The sequence below is a fragment of the Centruroides vittatus genome, unplaced genomic scaffold (assembly GCF_030686945.1).
Source record: "Centruroides vittatus isolate TY-2023 unplaced genomic scaffold, ASM3068694v2 contig_1213, whole genome shotgun sequence".
In the NCBI taxonomy this organism is placed as follows: Eukaryota; Metazoa; Arthropoda; class Arachnida; order Scorpiones; family Buthidae; genus Centruroides; species Centruroides vittatus.
The window spans coordinates 402742-419215 of NW_027120776.1; the positions used below are offsets into that span (position 1 = coordinate 402742).

A 16474-nucleotide genomic window follows, 5' to 3' on the forward strand; every position below is an offset into this window, starting at 1 on the left:
CATACAGAAAAAAACTAATTTTTTTGCGTTTCTCAACGCTTGAACGTGTCTTAAGTCCAAAAATATAAAAATTTGGAGGTAGATAAAGATCAACACAAAAAATAGAGACGACAAAACGCCCGTCTCTAGCCAAAATTAATATTAACGCGTAATATAGTACTTCATATATAGGAACATTCGGTTTTCATCAGAAGATCATATATAGTTAATCGGGTCCTCACGCCCTTAATATTTCCATATATGGTCTCGAATTTCGTCTATCTGACTGCCTTCTCGAGATTAAGAAAGGACAGACCGACAGACGGACGAAAGTGAAAATTTACAGCCCTAGAATTTTTTTTTTTAATTTTAGCTCAATTGACTATTGATAATATATTTAAAATAATTCGATCGGTTTAAATTTGTACACAACGGTTATTTAAAAAAGAATTTAAATTCAATTTAAATTATGGAACGAGATATTGATAAGAACGTTTAATTCGAATATATGCGAGATGAAAATGTATTGGCATACCTTATTAATAAAAATAGGGCTAATAACTCTGGTGAATGTTTCCAGCCAAACCATATATGAAAATATATACAAAATAGGTAAACACAATTTCATAACGGTAAACTTTAGTTCAGTTAGATACGGGGAAATCAGTATTGCTTTCTATTCCCCGTTATTCGGAAGAAAAATCTTGAGACTTCTTGCCAATAGAAACTCTACCGTCTTTTCGGCAGCGACAAAAGTCTACCTGTGGACAGGGAAGAAAATACACAAGTATCACCTGAAAAACATTAGAAAATTGTTCTTTGTAGAAGGCAAAAAATTATTTGGATATTTCTACAATAATAACTTTACCGGAAGATTACAGATCCTCGACGACGTTTATTATGTCGAACCATATTATGATTATCTTTTCGATCGGAGAGATGCCGAACAATCCATGGTGTACAATTTGATAGATGTTACACACAGATTTGAACGGCAAAATAGAAATTCCATTTGCAACGAGGTAACGAACGACACCGAATCAGGAGGAACCGACTGTAATTACGTAAAACTGACGGAAAATATATTAAATGTTAAGAATAATAAAAGGTAAGGCTTACATACATTTATTACGTGTCATACGAGCATATTTTAAATTGATTATATGATTTATTTTGTAGCAATAAAAGGAGTTGCTCCTTAGAACTCTTGGCAGACCACACGTATTTTAAAAGAATGAATTATGACAGCGAGAAAGCAGTGGCACAGATGATGTTCTACGTCATGAACGCAAATTACATCTTTAAAGATTTAGACATAGACGAAGATGGAATTCCTGATAATATAAGGTTTAACGTGGAGAAGGTTACAATTTTCCAAGATGAAAGCAGCCCTAACTATCCTTTTCGGCCAAATATAAACTATACTCATGCGACTTATTTAGATCATTTAGCTCGATATTCTCATCCCTATTGCATGTTGATCTGCTTTTGTCATAGGGATTTCTGGACCAAATCGACGTATTCGGCGGGAAAAGTGAAAAAGCGAGGAGGGATATGTTCCCACGAAGGGTCTAAAGATGCCAAGATAATGAATAATGTGGGTTTCGTTACGGATATAGAAAATAGATTGCTATTGCCGAAAGTTGAAGTAGCCGCCAATGTACTACACCAATTGGGTCACGCATTTGGTTGCCCGCACGATCCTGAAAATTGTAAACGAGATGATGACAACGGACATTACATCATGCATCCCGACATTCCCCGTTGGATAACTTCAAGCAATTTGGAATTTTCTCCATATTGCAAGAGAAAAATCAGACAACACTTACAGAGGAAAGGTAAGGACAATTGAATGATGTCTGGCTTATTGTATTAAGAATTTCTATCAAATTATAAATTGTTGAAAGAAATGCGATAAATTTTGGAAAATCTTTCGTTAGATTTTGACTATTGAAGTGAGTTTTATTGCTGAGAAATTAGTAAAGGTGCTGTTGGAAAATTTACTTATGTTACACCCTTTCAATTCAATTGAACTCAATCTATTCGACATCGTGTATTTAGGCCGTTTCCGAATTTGGAAAACAATGCAGACAATAGGCAAAAATATTACATTTCATTCAGATGAACTGTTGTTATAGAATTAAGATAAGATTGTAGATGTTAATATGTTAATTATAACATCTAATGTATAACATTAGATGTTATAATTAAAATTGCAAAGCGTCAATTTTAGCTGGTTTATTTGTTTCGTGTGATATAGTAGTGATTGCTTTTTAATTATACTATTGAAATCTGTATAATTTTGCATTTGTTTTTTTAGAAATAGATTTCTGCCTGAAGACATTGCAAAGATCTGTGTGTGGAAACGGAATTGTGGAGGAAGGGGAATCCTGCGATTGTAATAATTCTACCGGTCAATGTGACATAGAGATGACGTGCTGTACGTCTAGAAACTCTCCATTACCCTGCACGATTCAAGAAGGAAAGGACTGTTCCCCCGCTTCAGACGAATGTTGCGATTTGAATTGCAAATTAAATACGCGCAACGACGTAAAGTGTTTCAGCAACGTACCGTGTTACAACACTTCTAACGTATGTAATAAAAAGTCGCCTTTTTGTCCGTTGATACTGGAGCCAGACCGATCACTGTGTTTAGGAACAGCCAGAACTTGTCGTTCCGGAAAATGCATCAGCGACGTCTGCGAAGATAATAAGCTAAAAAGTTGCAATTGTTTGCCTCTGAAATGGGAATGCCATGTTTGCTGCGAAAGTAAACCTAAAATCTGTCAAAGTGCCGAGTCTCTCGGTTACGTTCCCTCCAATCATCAACTGTACGTAAAAGCAGAAGGGTCGCATTGCGATAAAAATTTTGGGATATGCACGAGGTATTTGACGTTAATTACTTTTATTTTACCATATAATTTTATTCATATGTGATTATTCCCACAGTGACGGGTACTGCGCTTCGAAGAAAAGTTACACTGTATGGTACTATATTTCTCCGTTGCCTTTCATTGTACTAATGATTGTAGCTTTAGTATATCTTTCCGGAAAATCGGAGAACGCCGAAGACGTTCCAACGACCATACAAAATAAGGTGGTCAAATCTCAACAGAAATCTAACGAAGATAAGCCATCGGCAATTCAAAACATCAAACAGCGAATGTCTTCGTTGGGCATAAAAAAGTCCACGGAAGGTGCACAATTACCTACACAAGACGATGAAGAAACTCCTCGTGTCAAGAAAAGGACAAAATTGCCTATTAGAGTCAAGCAAAAGAAGACACCGGTGAAGAGCATCGAGCAAGAAATTCAGGACGTGCAGTCCTTAGACCAAAGCCAAGTCCAACAAGAAGAGAAATCGACTGATCGAGTAAAACGAGCCAAGAAAGTGAAAGTAAAAGTCAAGAAAAAGAAGACACAGACGTCATCAGATGATATAAATTGAATTATAATCACTTTAATTCGGTCTTATTCTAGCATTGTAATCGATTTTAATTTCTGTAATTAGAAATAAATAATTTTATTTGTGGTGGAAATTTAATTGTATTTTTTTGTTTTTGTACTTCTCACATAACTGCAAACTGCTGTATGAACAATATGCAATAAAAAATTGTAGACCTATAAATGTCTACTGTCGTCCGTCCGTCCGTCTTTCGTCAATCTCGAGAACGGTGTTAAGTAGATGAAATTCAATACAATACAATACAAGAAAGGTTGTGGACAGGTCAGTAACGCTCGAACGTAATTCATTTATCCCTGAAATTTTATTAAATTAAGTAAATTTATCTATTTTATTTATTTACTAAAATAAATAAAATCAAGTAAATTATTCTAATTCATAATAAACTTATTAAATTTAATTTTATTTTAAAAATTTAAATTCGAATAAATTAAATTAATGTTTTGATTTTCGTCCGGCAGAGGGAACTGGCGAAGATGAGTTTATGATAGCATATATTCACGTGATCTATCAGCTGTGACGTAAAAATATGTCCATCTCAGGGGTCAAAGGTGAGACGATGTATGGGATTAGGAGAATCAGTAAATATGATCGTCTTGCGGTAAGAATATTTGAAATTTAATTGTATATTATCGTAAATTCAAACGTTATAGCTTGCCCTTTAACTGCATTCAAGGGCAGAATAGGAAATTGAATGAAGTGTGTAGCAGTAAACTTATTACACAGTATTTAGAATGTAAACAACATGATTAATGTGTAAAAAATGTAATAAATTTGTGGGTAATTTCCTATTTTACCTTACTGAAATTTGTTTAAGTTAAAGTTTTTTTAAAAAAAACTTTTTAAAAGGTTAACGTAACCCTTGGTGCCAAGATGGCGGCTCGTCTCTGATTCCAGCAAGGAAACAGTAGGACGCACGTTCTAACCTAACCTAACCTATTCTAATAATTTGGTTACTAATAATTATGGTAATTAGAATAGGTTAGGTTAGGTTAGAACGTGCATCCCATTGTTTTTTTGCTGGAATCGGAGACGAGCCGCCATCTTGGCACCTAAAGTAACATTAATGTTTATTTTGAATGTATTTTTATAAAAATTATTCTTGGGAGATGGTTTTTTCAATTCGCTCATTTGATTTTAATGGTTCGTATTGATCCGAAGAAAGTTTGAAAAGTTTTTTGTAAGTAAATTTAAATTAAAAATGAATGAGTGAAATACAAAAATAAAAAAAAGATTGAGATGTGAACTCAGAATGAGGGGTTTCCCCCCACCCCAGAATTGTATATCCCTGTACAAGAAAAAAAGTCAAAGAAACTTTACCTGCACATACAACCTTTTGTGAGATATTTGCCTGCAAAGGTCAGATTTTACTATGTACCGGTACTACTGTCTATTCTCTGTGCTTTGGTGCTTGCTATTGTTAGTCCATATTTAGTATGGACGGTCCGTACTTTAAAGACTTCGTCCGTGTCCGTGTCGTACTTAGAAAAAATGAAGAAAATTTTCCGTACTTTTTGACCGATCGTGCAGTTAATACTTAAATCATAACTGCTTAGATTTAAATCTGACAAAAGGTGCTAAATTTTTGATTATTATTGTATTTGTTGGCTGGGTGGTAACATTATACAAGCAAATGCAATGTCTCTGTCGATTAGAGAACATGCACATTCATTATAACAGTTTTTTAATTCGACGGTACTTGTTGTCACAGTGGTAAAATAAATATTTTTCTTATATTTAAAATTGCATTCTGTACTCTAAAGGAAAGTATAAATTGAAATTTTATATTATGCCTACATTTATTAGATTGAAAAAAATGAATAAATTCCTTTTATTTTGCCTTGCTCTCTGAGTACTTTTAATGCTAATCTGTTTACATTTTGCTGTCAACCATTATGGTAACCCAATTATTGCTCATACCTCAGTGTCCACATGGGAGGAAGTCCTCACACTCCCTAAAACTATATAACACCAAGTACTCCACCAATGATCAAGTAGGCTACTCAAAGCTGGCTTAGTCACTTGGGCTAAATAGTTAAATGCAATAGTCTTAGTGGAGCGACCTGATCCCCGATCGTGCGTCACCCAGAAGTAGGTTGATTTTGGGCAGGCGTAACTTGCAAAGGGTCACATGTACAGGTATGGTTCCTTTGACTTTTTGCCCCTGTGGGTATGGTCTACAACTCTGCTGCATTTTTGCATTTTTAATTATATTAAGCCAATATTATGTGATAATTGGGATAATAAGCATTATCTTTTTATCCATAACACAAATAAATTAAAACATAGCACAAAAGTATCTTATAAAATAGAAAGAAGTTAGAAAATAGATGATGATCTTGGAATAAAAATAGCTAATGTCTCAGTTATTTTTATTCCAAGATCATCTGTGTTTATCCATTTGAAAGAGAATGACGATCGTAATGTAAAACGTGTGTTTTATGATATTACGATCATTCAGTATATCGATGTCAAGTATTTAATCTCTCTTTCCCCTGTATGATTTCATTCCATTTTTATATTTTTTAATTACATAACTGTATAAGGTCTAACACAAGCTGTAAGAATGTAAATATAATTGTTTTTCAATTAAAACACTTTTATTTTTTAATTGTCTTCTTTTGGAGTTGTGGGGAAATGAATTTCTTACTTCAATGTAATGTTCTGAAGCATTATTTAATATCTTTCCAAAACATGTATATGAAAGGGTCTTTCAAAATGAATGCTACCATTTTAAATGACTAAGTATGTTAATCATCATCTGAGAGGTGTGCAATGTACACCAATCAATAGAGTAACTATCTGAGTTATATCTCCCATCTATACTCAAACATCTTGTCTACTACCTCTAGGATTAGACAGAGGTTTGGGTAGCATAATTGGCAATATCTCTAGGAAGTGGCATAAATGAAAATGGCAGCTTTGCAAGAGAGAAGGCATTTTGTATTCTTCAGTTCACGAAGACAGAATTACTCGTCATTGTACAACGTGATTAATCTGCAAGAGCTGTAGAATTTCGGTCTGTTGTGGAAGGAGTGACATCAGATGTTTAGTATCCACATATTTCCTTCGAATGTACTTCAAAAGAATATAAGCAGACATATTAGATTACAATCGTTTTGTTTTCGTGCAATATCTACTTAAAGGAAGAACAGGTATTTTTGAATCCATGTATAAATGTGAAAGACATTTTAATATGAGTAATATCTGACAGATCGTATTTGTTGATTGACCGTCCACAATGAATTTTTAATGTGAGAACCACACGGAATTAACAACTAGACAGGCAAACGTTTGATTTAAATGTTGTCTCTTCCAGACTTGACTTTTGTTATGGAAATTATTCAGAGTTATGAATTTATAGTTCAAATAAAAATCAACACAACAAACATTTAAAATACCAGCGAGAATACTGTACAGCCAACTGTTTACAATAGCAATTTGAAAGATTGTTGTATTCATTAGACAATAGTAATAAAATTTAACTTATTTGAAATATTGTAAAACCAAACAAAATTTAAATGTATTGCTGATATTTTTATGTTATTTCAGGAAGGAGAAAAAGAGATTTTATCATTCTTTTTATTATAATTTAGTTAATGCCAATACCTCAACAATATATATATATATATATATATATCAGTGGCGTAGCGTAGTGGGGGTGGCACTTATAGGGGGCAGCAAAATTTCACAATAAATAATAATATCTTGTAAAAATACCTAAATAAGGGGGCAGCGAAATTTTCCTCTGCCCTGGGCGGCTGACACCCACGCTACGCCACTGATATATATAATATATGCACTGAAAGAAAGTGGTAGTCTGTACAGTTTAACAGGTTGCATCCAAATATCCCACCAATTGCACACAGCAATCTACTAAGTGCAATCGAATGCCGCAGGTCTTACCCATCAGAATAACTTGAATTTATTCCTCCTTACTCACTGTCAGTGTCATGCTTAACCTGTAAAAGAATAAACAAACATTAACATAACTTTCCCTACTGTACTGTACATGCCACATAAATTAATGTAAAGTTTATATTTAAATCATAATTTAATTATTTTAATAAAACCAATACTATTACATAATTTTATCATCAGTCATTTGTACTAAATAATGTAGCAATATTAAAAATTTTTAATTTCCTCTTATTCGTTTAATAATCTCCTTTAACTGATATCGTCGAAATAACTCTTCCTTTCTAATAAAATACCCTTGAAAATCAAATATATTTATTTAGTGAGGAAAAATTACTCAAAAAATATAAATTATTTTTAAACAAATAATTATCGGGCTGCAATTTTCAGATTGTGGACATATAAATTCCTAGCGTCGTCTGTCCGTTAATTTCAAGAACAGAGTTAGATGAAAATAGAAACCAGATAGGGAATAAGTTAGGGTCCAAAGCTGTGATTCTCAACCACTGTGCTGCGAAATTTTTGAAATGTGCCGCCACTGCGAACACCCATACATAAGCGATGTCAGACAAGTAGTTCAATAGGTTCTACCTTCCTAGGGCATGTTTGGAAATTTTAACTGGTGTTACCGGTAACCACCGGTAGTTACCAAAACATTTAGACAATGTGACCTAAATAACCAACCGCATTTAAAAATCACTGTTATGACGTCCTGCGGTACTTACCCAAGTAACTGTGTGTGCCGCCAAATTTTTAAATTATTAAAAGTGTACCGTGATGCAGTGTCGTAATTAGTCTTTTATGCACCTGGTGTGAGCTTCTGTAACTACGCCCCAAAACTATGATATAAAACTTGGTCCAGGTCTTTTCTACGCCCGCCAAGGGTCTGCGCCCTGTGCCTGGGCACCGCTGTCACCACCCTAGTTACGGCACTGCCGTGACAAGTTGAGAATCACTGGTCTAGAGGCTTGATTAACTCCAAATCTGGACTAGAAGTCACATGATTTAGCATATGATTAAAAATTACAGCCCAGCATTGCAACGATATCACAATAATATACGTTCGATTTTTAGAACTTTAGACTCTTATTTAACAATAGTCTGCATTTAATTCGAAATAATACTAAACTACAATCAAATCTCAATATAGTAACCCCCTCGAAATCATTTTAATTGATTTATTAATTTTAAAATATTTACAGAATTTATTATTACAGAACAATAATAAAATAATTACCGATATTCAGTCGATAGTGAAATTATTTAACGATAACGAAGATTCTCTAAAATTATTCAAGGATAACAAAGATAGAAAATCTCCATTATCTTTGAATACTTTTACATAAACTTTGTAACACAAAGATATTTTTTAAAAATAATAATCTTAATAAGTTATTGTTGTTCATTTTTTTACTTATTATTCGACTGTTTATTTTTAGAATTAATTGTATTTTGTAATGAAATTTTGACGAGATTATTAAAGCACTTATAGATATTTGTTTTGGGAATATTCTTTGATATAATACTACGGTTCTATAATTTACAGCTTTCCAAGATATATCCAAATTCTGAACACTCCGAAGGCATTGGCGATTGGAAAGTGAGTACTAATTTAACTATTTCTCAATATATTTAACAGTAAATAAAAAGTATGAAATCAAAATTAATTAATCTAGCCAATCCAAACCATTCAGGCTGCAGTTACAGAGGAGGGGAAAAGTCTCGATCTACTAGATTTAGTAGAAAATATCCTAACTTGACAGCACTGCATATGTCGCATTAAAAATAACTGTTTAATAAACAAAGCACAAAAATCTTTAAATCAGCAATCATCAAACATTTAATGCACGACTTTTTTTGGCAGACTTATAAATTTGTAAGGTTTCAACTCTTAACTTTGCATAATTATGGGTCATTTGTATTAAATGAGCTCATAAGTTAACGTGGATATCCAGTTCTGTTGCGAACGCTGCTAACGAGCTAACGGGAAGTATCGATTTTATTGCAAATTCAGGTTTCTTCGGCTGAGCCATTAGGAACCACAACATAGTTCTATTCTAAATCTTTGTTGAATAGAACTAAATTTTGCTGGAATTTTGTTTATTAGTTTTATTTCTACTTTTGGTTTATTTGTATGATTATTTCATATGAATAGTATCATAGTAAAAGTATACTAAGACGCAAATAATAAAAAAAATTATTTATTGTAATATCTGGATCGAAGCACGACGTCGACGCTGCAAGGGACGAGTGCGCATTTCGCGACGATTCTAGCTTTTAAATTTATGTTCTATTTTCGAATATGCATCCATTTATATCTATATTCTTTTAACCTGAACATGATTGTTTAAAACAGAAGAAAATGTTCATTTTTGTTTTTATACATTAATTTTTTCACTGCTTATTGATATTTACATGTAGTTGTTATTATTTATCCAAATTACACCAGTAGTATTGTATAGGCTGTATCTATTAATACACCAGACCAAAAGAGAAAGTAGTCAAATGAACAAAATTGTTATTTGTCTGACCTATTTTCCTTTCTATAATTAGCCTTAATTATTATTTGGCATTTATTATTTTAAAACTGTGCTATAGTATTGTTATTATATACATATATATATATATCCTCAATGAATACTGACGGTACCTCAACACACGTGCAAACAAAAAGATAACTTTATGCTCAGAGAAATCATATTAAAATAGTGATTATTCCTGCACGAATTTAAATAAATGTCTACAGTTCATGTGCTGTAGATGATTTGTAAGACGACATACTCCGACGTCATTTTCAGTAGTTCAATAGAATCATTTGATGTACGAGTTACTATTTTTAGAAATTGCAATTAAAAACATTAGTGAATAGCATTATTACCGACTTTTTATCTAAGTTTCAAGGAAAATACATTAAAATATTTTCCTCGAAACTCAGATAATATATTATCAAAGTACTATATCAAACTATTGAATTCGCTATCGTAATTTATAAATTTAGCAAAATAACATTTACTAATATTTAACTATATTATTTTTATTTGTTTTTGTTGCTTTGCTTTCAATTTTTAATAACCTTTGCTTTTGTGTGGAAGTTAAATATTCAAATTAACATTCATTATATATTAATATATAAAATATTGAATTTACCAGGTTAAAAATTTATTATATATTTAGGTTAATACAGCTGAAGCAATTTGCATAGCATAACGTTCAGCTCTAGCATGCTTGGCTAGAGTTTTTGAGCTCTTCAAAAGTGTCTGATTGACAAATTATGTATTGTCACAGTAAATAGAAATAGCAATAATATGTAATTAGGTATAATTTAATTAATAATTTAAAATATATAAAGATTAAAAGAAATAAATTTATCTTAATACAATGGTTACGAAGTTAATTTACAGTCCGAATATTTGCATAATGTATAACATTATGTTTTATTTAAAGTTGTGATATTTCTAAATTATGTAGAATTTTTAGCTTAAGATATCTTATGGGATAACACAAGGAATAACATAATGAATTGTCATAAATTATGCAAATATTTAGCATAAAAATATTAATACATTTGATTACAATTATTTTAATATTATAGGTATGCACGATTTAACAATGGAGATACATTCTGGTAAATACATTGTCAAGTAACTTTGTTGTTAAACAGACATAGTAGTGTAATTAGACAAACTAATATGGTATAGTTTACTGCTTATATAAGCTATACGTAACACAATTGTAACAAAATTTCTATATCTAAACATAGAAAAGATAAGGTAACTATCAATTTTTCACATACATTACAATCGTATGGGACCTTTGTTTTTAAGTAGAACGTCATTATGCATTACACACCTGTGCAAAAAACGTGTAGGCCTAATACATGTATCCTAAATAGTGAAAAACTGTAGACGTTACCAAGGAATTGAACAGTAATATCGTTCAATTCCTCGGTATTTTATCCAAGAAAATATTCACCCGATCATCTTTTTTGTTACTACTGTAAAAAGTTTTTGATTTTTTTTTTTCAGAATAGTTAGGAAAAAAAATGTTAAATTCATGCTAGCGAAATCATTAGTTTAATCTAAAATGACATGTATATAAATTTAATATTATATAATTCTTATCAATATGATAAGTAAAAAGTTACTCTCTCGGTCTATCTACAAAAATATTTATTGCATGATGTATTTAATCTTGTGTTTTGCAAGTACTTTAAATGTTGCTTACATCATTTAGTTTAAATAAATTCTAAAATAGAAACAGTTAAGTTTAAATTTTTAATAGAAAATTACTCATAATAAAGTTAATTTTTAATTTTATACTTTACGACACTTAAAATTAAAAGTTTTTTTTTTAATCTGAATTTTGTTACATACAGCGATACCTTGGTTTTCGTCGATAATCCGTCCGAAAACAATCGGCGAAATCTGAAATCGACGAAAACCGAGGCAATTATTTCCATATGAATCAATGTAAATCCAATTAATTCGTTCTAGACACTCCAAAATACATACCAAAAACACATTTTATAGAGAATTAATATAGCATTAAATATTAAAAACAATAAGAAATTAACATAAAAGACTAATTAGCATAAAGATAAAAGCATTAAGATTAAAGATAAGATATTTAGCATTAAGTTGAAAGCAATGGAATTGTTCGGCTAGACACGCGGGATAATGTCTTGTCTTGTAGAAGCTCGTTGGACACGAGCTTCTAGCCTATATCGCCTCATGGTAAAGTGTAACGTAATTGTCATGTAATAGTAGTTGTATGCGTTTATGAGGGGAATAATGCCTTCGGGGAAATCCGTTTAAGGGTAACTAGCCCCTATTTGGGCGTTACAAACGTGGAGAAAACCTGGAAAACTTCACATTGCCAGCCTGCCCCGGCAAAGCTCGAATCTATGACCGAACTCCCAGTGTTCAGGGAACGGAACTGTTAGCCAATGGTGGGCCGTCGCGGGGTAATGTTCACACAACGAGAAATAATGCCACACTGCACCGAAAAATATGTGGGTTGCCTTTTGTTTTCGTAAAATTAGCAGAGAGGTCACTTGAGCGCACTGATGAAATCCGAGGCAATCAATGAAAACAGACAAATTTTTTATGAAAAAAATCGACGATAACTGAAGTCAACGAAAACCGAGGTATTACTGTATTTTTATTTGCTCATTTATCTGTATATTTGATTTTTAAAAATTTGGGTTTAAATTATCAAACTTGTTTTATTTATTTAGCATATGACAAAAAATCATAAGCAAATTCCTATTTATAAGGATGAGGGAATACAAATGCTTGAAATAGAATAAAATATAGTTGAACCTCTCTATCCTCGAATCTCATGGGAATAAGAAAAAATTCCAAGGTAGACAAATTCTGAGATATAGATGTTCGTTCACAGTAAACAGTAATGAGTTAGGTCGGAGGTACGGTATTTTAATAATGCAATAGCAAGTACAGTACACACTTGCATTAGGTATAAATAAAATGTTTTGACCATACCTTAACAGAAATAATTTTTCAATAGTTTCTGAAGCCCGACTTTCTTTGACCAATAAAACACAAGCCAAACTCGTAGCCAATCAGTGAAAAGCAGCATTAGTTGCAGCTATGTGCTACTCTTGACTATAATTTATGCTTATCAAAACGTAGTTGCCGAGCTTCAGATTTGTAATTGACACTTCAGTCCATAATTTGAGATATAGAGGTTTTGGAGAAAATTATTTGAGATGATAAATATGGAAAATATATTAAATTTAGGCTGAAAATGCAGGGAAAAAATAGATTTCAAGATAAACATGCTTTAAATAGACAGATTCAACTGGTATATTGATGTCAAGCTGTATAATCCATTCCAGAGCTGATGGTGTTGCTGCCATAATATCCATCCACTTCTTTGCATAAAAGCTATTGCATTGATTCACAATTTGTTCCATATTTTGTTTGGGTTCACCAGTGATATTCAGAAACGGTGACTTGTGTAGAGAAATACCGCATTTACCACGTTTGACCCATTTGGATTCCATTCAGTTTTGTGTATGTTCTGATTTTCAAATGAATATATTCGTCGGATCTGTTTACAAATATGTCCTGAAATATTGTAGGAATGTTGTAATCTGTTATGATTTACATAAAACCTTTGTGAAATACTTGCAAAAACAAAAATTATTTTCGCTCTAAATCCTTTTCTCCGCCGTATAATTTACAGCTGAAAACAATTTACAGGTCATCTATTAATTGTGTGTTCAGTTATTGAATGACTTCTGACTCCCTCTCTCCCTGTTGTGTACAATGATTTACTTTTGTCAAATCCTCTCCTCTTTAATTACATATACAATAGTTTATAGACCCTCTTCTAACATTGAAAAAAATGAGTAAAAAGTTCTGCAAATATTTTCTGATAGTTTATTCACATTATTAGTAAGTAGGTTTATAAGAACAAATTTGTATGCCACTAATACTGCTAAAAAATTCACATAGACAATATCTTGAACCTCCCCTCCTCATCACATACAATATACTTTTTACAACCTCTTCCGCTTAATCTATAATTAGTGAACAACTCTGAAATGTTAAGATCATTTTTTACTCCACTTATCCCTTGATTGATATAAGGTGGCTGCACTGCTGTTCATTTTGCAGGCCAAAGCTAATTCTCTTCTTTTTATATAGACATGGGATTGATTGATACTATTGTAATCCAGCTCGAGTAAACAACAACCAATCTTTTTTTACCATTTTTGATAGGAGATTGCTTAATTTTAGTGTTCTGATAGGAGCTAATTTATTTAGCCCAATTAAAATAGTAGAATAATAATTAATTTGGTGTGTTCAGCTTAGAGGTTTAATAAATTTTATAACTTGTATTTTATGTTGGCATCTACGACTTGCTGGGCATGGAATAGGTGCACATTAATGAAGGACAAGGTGATAGATCACACTGACTAGAGCTGCAACGTATGCAATGCATCAACTTCCTCCTGACGCCAATTTTAAATAAATGAACCCTTTTCACTTTATAATTCAGATATTGTCATATCCGAATGGAGTTTTCCAGATGGTAGATTGGTTCTTACTCCACTGGACTTTTTCCTGCAGGGTGTTATGAAGAACCAGGTGTTCACATGCTTAACTTGAACAATCCGAGACAGAATCTGTCGGGCTATTGACAATGTCGGATTTCGGATGCTGTTGAATATATGGTTAAAGGAGGAATACAAGTTGGACATCTACACCACTGCTGGTGCACGTACCAAAGTATGTTGAGTAGAAAACAACGTACCAGAAGATGACAACTTTTCTGTTAAATTATGATAAGCTTCCAATTTATACTAGTTTTCTTCTATTAAACATCTAAGTCAGACACCCTGCATTCGGATATATAATATGTTTGATTATAAATAATTTTATATAATGACATAAACATCAACTCGATTCTATTAGATGCACCAAACAAACTGTCGGATTATTTATTGGGTTGTAACAAGGCCAATTTAATGATTAAAAATAAAGTAATCATTAAATTACAGCCTGTAAATAATCCTGCAGTTTGTTTTGCATATATAAATTATATTATTACAACTGTTATACATAGCATATAAAACAGATAAGGCTGAATAAACTTAGAAGATATTCTACCATAGAATATTTAAATTATATTTTAGTTGGTGGCTAACTTAATCTTTAAAATCTATATTATAAAAAAATTAAGCTGTTTGTTAAATACATAAAAATGTTTCAGTACTAAGCAATTATAATGCTTTCAAGCTGTGTTCTTGTGTTGTCAAAATAGTCTGTGCCTCTTTCTGCTGCTGCATTTATGTGACTCGGTTGTATGATGCTCATATGATTGATATTTTGATTTTTAATAGACGTATAGGATTCATGATGGATCCTTCTTAAAACGAATCAAAAATCGGAAAGTTAATTATCAGGTAAGTTTGCATAATTTCTGAAAATCGTCTGTAGATGCAGTAATAAAATTGAAAGAATCCAAAGAGATTTCTATGATTTAAACTGGGTGTATTTACTCAATCTCATATGGTAAAAACTTTAAATAATATAATTTCATTTATACAATATTTCTTATAATTTATTTGAATTTTTATTGATATGTAAATTAATATGTTGCAGGCGCAAGCAACGCTTTCTCCTACTCCAAGATTGACGGATGTCTTCAGTCCAAAGCGGAGTCGACTTGGTAGTCTTTCGGAAATCGACGTGGAACAGGTTAAAATAGCTAATTATGCGGATACCGTTCGTCAGTTGGATGCATATTATGGACAAGGTTCGAGAATTAATTTTATTAATATTAATGGAATTTTTATCAATTTATTATTATTTTTCCTCTCTCTCCTTGTAGTTAAAAGGCAGCTCTTAAATTATCAAAGTCCAATAACCGGTCTTTTCCCAAGGCATACAAAAGATAAGGATGAAGGATACATTAGAGACAGTATTTATTGTGCAACAGCTGTTTGGAGCCTTTTCCAATCTTATAAGTACGTTTTATGAAATTATTTCAAAATGTATTGTTGTTTAAGTTGACGGCATTTCTTATTGGATAATTAATTGTAAACTTTTCATAGGAGGCTTGACGACGACAGAGGCAAAGCATACGAATTGGGTCAGAGTGTAGTAAAATGTATGCGTGGGATATTATTTTGTTGGATGAAGCAATCCGAGCACAAGGTATTTTCTATAAAGCGAATTACATGTTTATAAATTTGTCTCAAATTTAAACATAATTAAATATAATAAGGTAAAGTTTTTTCCTTTATATATCATGTTATTACTTGGGGACAATAGCCATTTAGATTTACCATTTCACTTCCTCCCAATGCTAACAATTGTAGAAATAGTGAATCTCTGGGATCTGGCCACCTTTTCTAAGATTAGCAATTGTTATAGCAGTAGGTGAATTTTTCATCATGTAATTTACTAATTAAAATTAACTTAGTAAATACTTTTAGAAACATCTAGAGAAAAAGATCAATCCGGAACTGAATTTATAAACATTGAGTTTTAACGCACAATACCTACATATAGAACAGATGTGTTATTACCAATTAAACCAACTAATTTCAAGTCAGTCTTCACTTGTAAACACACATATAGT

General features: G+C 31.9%; 2 protein-coding genes across 2 annotated transcripts in view; both read left to right on the forward strand.

The window, feature by feature from the left end:
- Nucleotides 1-494: 494 nt before the first annotated feature.
- On the forward strand, nucleotides 495-3427 carry LOC136985698 (disintegrin and metalloproteinase domain-containing protein 10-like). The gene is made up of 4 exons (XM_067283032.1): nucleotides 495-1087; nucleotides 1159-1817; nucleotides 2300-2864; nucleotides 2929-3427. The coding sequence occupies exons 1-4, from the start codon at nucleotides 495-497 to the stop codon at nucleotides 3425-3427; spliced, it is 2316 nt and encodes a 771-aa protein (XP_067139133.1).
- Nucleotides 3428-3902: 475 nt separating this feature from the next.
- The window catches only part of LOC136985953 (probable phosphorylase b kinase regulatory subunit beta), a 35385-nt gene continuing 22813 nt past the window's right edge, over nucleotides 3903-16474 (forward strand). Inside the window, exons 1-6 of the mRNA XM_067283377.1 lie at nucleotides 3903-4043; nucleotides 8907-8960; nucleotides 15231-15293; nucleotides 15493-15646; nucleotides 15722-15857; nucleotides 15945-16047. Of these exons, the coding sequence (XP_067139478.1) occupies nucleotides 3972-4043; nucleotides 8907-8960; nucleotides 15231-15293; nucleotides 15493-15646; nucleotides 15722-15857; nucleotides 15945-16047 (582 nt within the window). The 5' untranslated portion in view covers nucleotides 3903-3971. The remainder of the gene's footprint in view (nucleotides 4044-8906; nucleotides 8961-15230; nucleotides 15294-15492; nucleotides 15647-15721; nucleotides 15858-15944; nucleotides 16048-16474) is intronic.